At 59.5% G+C, this 8,401-nt stretch overlaps 1 protein-coding gene across 2 annotated transcripts in view; it reads left to right on the top strand.

Moving 5' to 3' along the window:
* Positions 1 to 8,058, top strand: part of Lhpp (phospholysine phosphohistidine inorganic pyrophosphate phosphatase) — a 96,300-nt gene extending 88,242 nt beyond the window's left edge. For both annotated transcript variants that reach the window (XM_046448777.2, XM_046448776.2), the window contains one exon: positions 7,238 to 8,058. In XM_046448777.2, coding sequence (XP_046304733.1) covers positions 7,238 to 7,246 — 9 coding nt within the window. In that variant the 3' untranslated portion in view covers positions 7,247 to 8,058. The remainder of the gene's footprint in view (positions 1 to 7,237) is intronic.
* Positions 8,059 to 8,401: the final 343 nt, after the last annotated feature.

Here is an 8,401-nt window from a genome sequence, read left to right on the forward strand (position 1 = left end):
GGCCTCCAAGGTGCCCTCAATGAGGATTCTTTCAGGCCTGGGGGGTGGTATTTGTTTTTCTCCCAAGTGATTTTACAGCAGCCACGAGGTCCCTGAGTCTGAGAGCTGGGTGGGAAGGGACGGGCAGGCTGACCAGCCTCGCTCCCTCAGACCTGGGCTGGTGACGTGGCCGTGCCCCTGAGAGGTTCCTCCAAATCCACAAGCCCCCCTGCGGTCATGGCAGGAGTCGGGGGACATAGGCCTGAGGGCTGAGGTGTCCTCAGGGAGGACAGGCAGCAGAAGCTGGAACCCATGACCACAGGGCCTGGCCACAGCATCCAGGCAGGGCCTCATGCTGGGCAGTTGGGCTCGTGTTTCTGTGGAACCTCCTTGTGGGCAGGAATGGGGCAGAGTCCCTCTGTGTGCCTTCAGCCACTGGGCATCGAATGTAACAGGCCCCAGGAGGCCCGGGCTGACCAAAGACACAGGCTCTGTGGGATGGAGCCCCACCCAGCATCTGGGACCTGCACTGCCCACAGTACCAGAGGGACAGGAGCAGTCATCTGAGGTCACTGCCACCCCACTACAGGGTCTCTGACTTTTGGGCTCCTGCCCGTAGCCCAGCTCAGGCAGGGGTTGCTGGCTGGACTTGCCGTCTGAGCCCCCACCTGCCACACTGGGCCTCGGGGTGCTGCTGTCCTGATGGTGTGCATTCTGGGCCAGCAGGTGGGCAGCAGGAAGCCCATGGGCATGTGCCTACTGACAGGGCATCCCATAATTTGCCTTTGGAACAGCTTGGATTGTGGGCAGGAGGAGGCAGGCCTCCAGCCACGTCCCGCCTGCGTTTGCAGAAACCGTGCTCTGACGTTAGGCCCCAGGAGTCTTGAACTCTGGGCATCCGATGCAGAGATGCCCTTTGCCAGCCTCGTCACCAGCCTCATGAATCGATGCCTCTGTCCCTTTCCTCCAGCTCCGTCAGCACCGCCTAGAGTTGGCATTGCCCTCTCAGTGCCAGTTCCCAGTTCACTGAACTCACTGTCACTGGGCAGCCCCAGGACCTGGCCTTAGCCGCTGTGGGGGTGCCAGCTCTGCCACAGCTCTCAGGACAAGGGCACGTGTCCCTTTGGGTAGGCAGCTGCTTGGTCTCTAGTGGTGGAAACCTTGGGCCTGTCCTGCCCTCAGGAGCAGATGTGGGGGAGCCTGGGCAGTGCTGCCACTCCAGAGCACCTCCTGGAGAGAACAGAGCCAGGAAGAGGCGGATGTTGGTGACTGGAGGTGGCTCTTACTGGGCTCCTTTTCGGGATGTCTGAGCCATTTTCCCTGGGCTAGCGCAGCCCCCCCCCCCCCCCCCCCGCTGTGGAGGCGGATGTAGAACCCCCTTGTGCCTCCCCCTCATTCCCTGCAGGGCCTGAGGGAGGAAGGGCCAGTTGTTCAGTGTGTGTGGAAGCTTCCTGGGTGCCTTCTCTGGGCCAGGCCTGCACGGGGGACCACAGAGGGCAGGAAGCATAGCCAGGCAGCCCCACAGTGAAGAAGCAGGGTGGCATCCAGGCGTGACGCTGTCAGGGCAGGACAAGTTCTGTGCAGAGAGGAGAGTGACTCCCTGTGGGAGGGAGCTGAGTAGAGATGGGGGCGAGGGGCGGGGTCTTGGGGCTGAGCAGGAGCGTGCAGGTGGAGGGGGTTTCAGGAGCACTCCAGGGCAGAGCAGGAGTGTGGGAGGGCAGGGGACAACTGAAGCTGGCCTGTGCAGGGGCTCCGTCAGAACAGACCTGCCTGCTCTGTTGAGAAACAGGCTGATGCGGACAGTAGGAGCACTGTACCCAGGGACTCGCAGGAGCAAGTGAGCGTTTTGGTGGGCTTCTCTGGCTATAGAGTGGGCAGAGGGCAGACTAGAGGGAGGAGCGAGCGGAAGGGAGCAGGTGTGAACAGAAGATGACCCACACTCCTGCAAGGGCCTGGGCGGGTGGCAGGGCAGGGTGACGATCGTGCCGGGTCTCGCAGCCGTGGGCACCCAAAGCCGCCTGCTGCCTGGAGGAAGGGAACCAGAGAGGGGGAAAGCTGCGGTGGCCCACAGGGCACCTGGGGAATCTGCCGGCGTCCACCTGCCAGCTAGACCCGAGGGCCGCCCACGTCCAGCTCAGTTAGGGAGGGGTGCCACGGGGACCTGTGTCTCCAGCCTCCTCAGGAGGAGCAGCAGGAGGGGTGGAGGGCAGCAGGGCTCTGGACTTCACATGCCTTTTCTCTGGAAGCTTCCCTAACCCTCTGTAGCCACCCGCCAACGCCCTCGGAACCTAGCCCTTTTCTTTCCCCCCTGCACTGGCCATGCCCATGAGCATGAGGGTGGAGCTGGGCTGTGACCCTGGGAGAGCAGAGAGTGGCCCTGGCTCCAAGGCCCACCTGGTCCAGGGCCCACACCAGACCTATTTTCGGTCACGCCTCACTTCTTTCTGAGAGCCAAGTCACAAGCCCAGCTGAGACATTCGGAAGCTGCGGCTCAGGCAGGTGGAGATGCTGGCCCAGGCCACATGCTCTGTGGGGCCAGAGCAGGGAGCCCAACCTGCTTGGGGGCCTGGGTCAGGGCAGAGGCAGGACCCCACGGGAGCTCCCAGCCAAGCCTCAGCTGAGCCTGCAGGGTCCAGGGGAAGGGGCAGCCCAAGTCACAGTGGGTGGGACACACGTGGCCTGGACACACCTGAGGCCGCTGTCTCTCCTCCCTGTGCGTCGGTTTCTCCCCCAGCCCCTACATTTGTGCTCAGTCCCTCTCCTTTCTCAGACTGCTTCTCTCACCTCGCCCTCCCTGTGTTGCTGTCCCTTGGCCCCAGGGGCTCCCTGCGGGCCCTGCTCTCTTGCCGTCCTCCCTCTGCGTCCTGGGTCACGTGTCCTGGCCTGTGCTGGCCTGTGCTGGCCTGTGCTGGCAGGGCTGCTGGAGTCAGGCCGCGCTCTTTGTCCTTCCTGCTTCTCCACTGTTGTGGGAGCTTCTCTGTTGGGTTTTGCTTCAGCTTCTGTAAAGAACAACTTTGAGGCCTGTAGGTCACAGGGTCGGCCATGGTGTGGGGTCCTCTGCCTGAAGGCTTCGGGGCAGGCAGCCTGGAGTGAGTGGCGTCCCACCGACCGACTCCTGAGAGCTGCGGCCCGTGGCAGCGTCACGTACCTGAGACGTGCAAGTCCATGATTCTGCGGGCGTGTGACCCCCAGCCGCTCCAGCGCAGCGCTTTCAGTGGGTCTGAGTTTAAACGATACATAATTAAACAGAAGGAGCCATGTGCAGAGCCATGTGCAAACCCGGGCTGGTGGGAACCTCCTGGCAGCGTCTGATTTTGTGGGGGGGTCCTCTTTCCTCTCAGGTGGGCTTCATCTGCCTGGATGGCAAGCCCGGCCCTGGGCCCTGGGTGAAGGTGTCAGGAGGGGCGCCCCAGGTCTGTGGGTGCTGACCAGGGTGCTGTGTGCCAGGAGAGATTTTCTTCTGCTTTGGGTAACTGCACTGACCTCGCTGTTCTGGGGGGAAGGCTGGGAATCAGGGAGCTGAGGCAGGGGCAGGGGTATCGGTCCCTGGGCAGGTGCCCTCACCCATGGCCAAAGCCACCTGGCTGTTCCACTGCCCCTGGCAAGTCCCTCATGAGTCGGGGCTGGAGCACCCCACACATATCAGTAAGCTGGGTTTTGGAGTGGCCCTCGGGTCCCAGGGGCATGGAGGACAGCCGGATCACACACGTCCAGAGCCACACAGGACTTGGCCTCAGGCACAGAGGTAGAGCAGAGGTGAGGCGGTGGGGGCTAAGGGGTGGACAGGGAACAGTGATGCCCAGCATGCAGAGGGCAGCAGGAGGCTGAGCACTGCAGGGCACCCCCTGGCCAATGTGGACACACTCGGCGGCATGTCCTGGTACAGGGCCTTCTGGGCTCCAGGCCAGTGGGACTTCCCCTGCGGTCCTGATCCAAGGTTCCCGGCTCTTCCAGTCCACCCGTGTTCCCTGTACTTCACATGTCCACGTGTGTCCATCTGCTGGCCTGTCCCCACCAGCCCGTGTGCCCAGGTGAAGACACAGGCCCAATTACCTCTCTGTCTCCCTGGCCAGGCCTGGCCTTGCCCCCCAGCATGCTCCCCAGACAGGCTGGCCGAGCCTGCGTGACTGCAGTGATGCACTGAACACTGGCAAGCTGTCCTTCCTTCTTCCAGACGATGGCCCCTCTCCTGTGGGGAGCCCTGTGTGCACCTTCGAGTCAGGGACACCAAGGCAGAGGCCTAAGGGCTTTCCCATGTCACATGGCTGCAGGGGACGGGGCTGCGACTTTCCTTCAAGGCACAGCTGAGGGTGAGCCTGCTCCAAGGAGGCACTGTCCCCAGAGGCCAGGATGGTAGAGAGGCCAGAAGAGGCCCCGGCCTTCTCTGTAGGAGCTGAATACCGTGTTACCTCTGCAGGCTACTTAGGTCCCTGTGGCGTGTTCCCTACCTTCTACAGCCCTTTAGGAACATAAGGCTGCAGGCAGGATTCGTCCCGGCCCCTGGCCTGCCCGGAAGCAGGGGGTGTGGATTCCTCGCAGTTGCAAGTCAGATGTGGCTTCTTTGTGAGCTTCTGAGGTTGAAAATACATGGCAAAGAGCATGTCTACCTCTGCTGCCCCTCTCATGTCAGGGTCCAGAGCTGCCCCTGGGGCGTCCCAGCTGGTATTCCTGGAGCCTCGCTCCTGTTGCCACAGCATCTGACACTCCTCCATTGCTGAGTGGTCCCGGGTGGGAGGAAGCCCCTGATGCGTGGACCCGCCAGCCTCTCCATCCTCCCACCAAGGGACACTCATGCCATGCTTGCTTTCTGGCTTTTCCCACTAAAGCTGCTTGGAACATTCTCATTGTGTTGTTTACATACCTAGGAAAACTGGAGGTCACAGGAGGTACCCTCAGCTCTCCAAAGTGGCCGCACCATACAAACCCTTTGGCAGTGACAAGTACATACTTCAGCACTGACATAGAAAAAGGGGAATCTGGAGTTCCCATTTTCACTGACTTGTGTCTTGCTGGCATCAACAAAATCCTGCCCTTAAACCACCAGTGCCAACAACATGTGAGGCATCTTGTTGACTTGCAGATGGAGTGGGTGGTCATGAGGGCCCTCCCTGCACATGGATCCCCTTTTCTTGTCCCTCAGGCTCATGGTTTGGGGCACCTCCATGGCATGTTGACCTGTGATTGGCAGGGCGGCCACACACACAACGGTCAGAGTGACACCCACTGGCCCAGCACCTATCACTGGCCCCTGTGCTTTGGTTGCTGTCAACTCCTGGGCCCTTTCTGGGGAGACCAAGAATGCCCAGCAGCCTGCAGGCTTTTGGCAGCTCTGGCTCCCAAAACACTAGTGTGAGAGAGAGAGAGAGAACTGGATCAGGCCCTGGCTCTGCTCATCCCGGCTGAACCTTGAACCTCTGAGCCGATTTTCACCTGTAAGATGGGAGTAACTGCTTCTTCCCTGGAGGATGTACAGAAAAAATGGGTGTGAGACTCTGTGAATGCTGTACTTGGGCCATGCCACAGAGGAAAGTGGCCACATACACAAGGGGGTGGGTGAGCAAGTGGGGGTCCCTGGAAGGGTACAGGGACAGGGACCCAATGAGGCCTGGGGACCTGGGCAGTCAAGGGATGCACCCTCCCCTTTCACAAGGGATGTCCACATTCCAGGATCTGTTCCTAGGGTCCCCACCCAAGTCCAGGGCTCTCAGCAGTCCCTAAGGAGGCCTCTCCCTGCCAGAAGGTGGTCTCCATGCCACTGGGCTGAATGTCTTGAAAAAAAGTGCCCTCACTCATGACGGTCACATTAGGGTAAAGCCCTTTGCAGAGAAGAAACCCTCTGAGAGGCAAACCTGGCTTTTAGATGTCGTCAGACCAAATTCACCACTTCCTTCCCGGCCAAGATGGGTTGTCTGCAGGGGTGTGGCGGCCAGGATTTCCTGGACCCTCAGTCAGGCCTTGGGGTGACCCCAGTGGCAGTCCCTTGGTAGCAGGAGGTTGGCATGGGGGCTGGCTCCCCTCCTGCCAAGATCCATGAACTTTTCTGTGTGTGAGGCCAGGGAAGAGCCCAGGAGCACCGTGGAGGTGACCAGGATGTTACTGTGGCCCACAGACCCACTGAGGCTCCCCATGATCCCTGGGATGAGGTCCCACCTCCTCAAATGGTTTGTCAAGATGAGCACACCCAGAGGTACTCCTGTGACTGGGGCTCCTCCTCCCCAACCTACGTGTACCTATAGCCCCCTGACTTTAGGATACAGCCCATGGCCCATCATCCATGAAGCCCCAGGCAGGGCCCCACTGGCCTCTGTACCTCGTTGGCATTCACCAAGGCCTCAGGACATCTAGTCAACAGGTATCTCCTGGGGGCTCCAGTCCCTAGAACCCAGCCAGAGAGTGACTTTACCAGGAGCCTGGGCACCTCTTTTGTTGGCGGGAGTGACCTTGAAATGGTACATGGCTCTCACGGACACCCTGGGGCCACAGCACTGGGCAGGCAAGAGGTGCGTCCTCCATCACCCAGCTGCCCCTAGTACCATGCTCTCTCCACTGGTACTAGGCCAGGCCAGGCAGGATGTAGGGCAAGTCCCCAGAGAGCCGAGGGCAGGGTACAGTCAGGGTCCTGCTCTCACCAGTGTGACGCTTCTACTGGAGGCCGGGATAGGGCTGAGGTACTGGCCATTCTGCCACAGGGTTAAACAGGATGGATGGGAATTGGTTTGGGAAGGTGTCCGGGCAGAAGGAACAGTCAGGGAGGCATGTGTACCCAAGTGGAGGAAGAGGGAAGAGAGGGCACGGGCCTGGAGGTCCCCTGGGGTAAGGGTAGGCCTGTACTCGGGGCCAGAAGGCAGTTTCTCTGTGTCCACCAGGTACGGCTTCAGGGCTTCAGAGAGGTCCACTGACTGCTGTTTGGATAAGGGGCTTGTTCCCCAAGTGCAGTGTGAGAGGTGCTAGTAACTTCCAGAGGTGCGGCTTAGTAGGAGGTCACTGGGTGCTGCTCAGGAAGGATTCCTGTGGCTCCCGAGGGACCCTGAGTTTGTGTTTTCAAGAATGGCTTGTTAGAAAGCCCGAGCCTTGCCATAATGCCATCTGTTTCAGTCCCTCAATAGAGGCCTAGGCAGTGGCCTGGTCTTGGGCTTTCAGCCTCCAAAATTGAACTAAATAACCTGTTTATGAAGTGGCCTAGCCTCAGGTATTTTGGTATAATAATGAGAAATGGGCTAATATTCTATCAGACTGACCTATCTATCTCTGTTTTCAGGCCCAGTGATGAGTACCATCCAGAAGTGAAGGCTGATGGGTACGTGGACAACCTTGCAGAGGCTGTGGACCTGCTGCTGCAGCATGCGGACAAGTGACAGCCTTCAGGGAGGGTACAGCCTCCTTCCATTACTGTCCCTCCTCCCCCGGTTCTCAGGACACCCAAATCCCTGACAGCCCCACCCTCTGCCCTCTTTGAGGGGAAGGCCCTGCTGGGCTACCTGGCTCCTGCACCACAGCCAACCAGACCGTTCCTCAGCCCCCCTCAGCCATGCTTCCCTGGGCTCCTGGGCAGAGGTTTGCTCATGACCCACATGATGTGCTCACCTGCCTGGCCCTGCCATGCCTCTGCCTTGGTGATGTCCAAAGGGTGGGACAGACCTGCCAGGCCTCCAGAGAGTGAAAGTCCTCTGAGCAGGGCTGGAGGCTCTCCCTGGGGTTGTCCTGGATTCATTCATGCACCATTCACACCTGGTCATTGAGTGCAGTGAGCTCCACCTAGCTGGGTGTAGAGGATGTTACCCCTTCACCAGGCTCTCTGCAGCCAAGTGAGGAGCCTGGAGAAAAAACAGAGGCCTCCTGGGCACATCAAGCAGCTCAGAGCCGAACCAGCCTGCCTAGGCCTGCTGGGCACCCCACCTAGGGCCAGCCCACGGCTTTTCCTTTCCCTGCGAGTCACACTGCAGATAGGCTGGGGGTAGCTCCCTGGGGCACTTTGAAGGGTACCATACTACAGAGGTTAAGGTTGCATACACAGAGGGTACTCTGGACCAGACTAGACAGAATGAACTAACGGCTCAATAAACTTGGCCTTGAATAGCAGCCTTTGACTCAGGCTTTGACTACCACAAAGAGCCCTGTGGGGAGAGAGTGGGTGCCTGGGTGGAGTCTCATGCACTATCCCTGGTCCTGTCCTGAGCTGGAGCCACTGAATGTCAGAGGGGCAAAGGCTGCTATGAAACCCTTCACCTGTTCTTACCCCTTTAACAGATGAGGAAACTGGGGCTCAGAGGGGACAGTGAGCTGTCCTTAGCCACACCTGGGAGATGATAGGCCAGAGAAAACTGGTAATGCCTTCCAAATTAGTTCCTTCTACATTGCTGCAATAGAATATCTGAGGCAGGCTTACTTTTATATAAGAAAAGAGGTTTATTTAGCTCAGTTT

This window comes from Marmota monax, unplaced genomic scaffold (genome assembly GCF_021218885.2).
Source record: "Marmota monax isolate L192 unplaced genomic scaffold, Marmota_monax_Labrador192_F-V1.1 WCK01_AAM20220418_F8-fsc00076, whole genome shotgun sequence".
In the NCBI taxonomy this organism is placed as follows: domain Eukaryota; kingdom Metazoa; phylum Chordata; class Mammalia; order Rodentia; family Sciuridae; genus Marmota; species Marmota monax.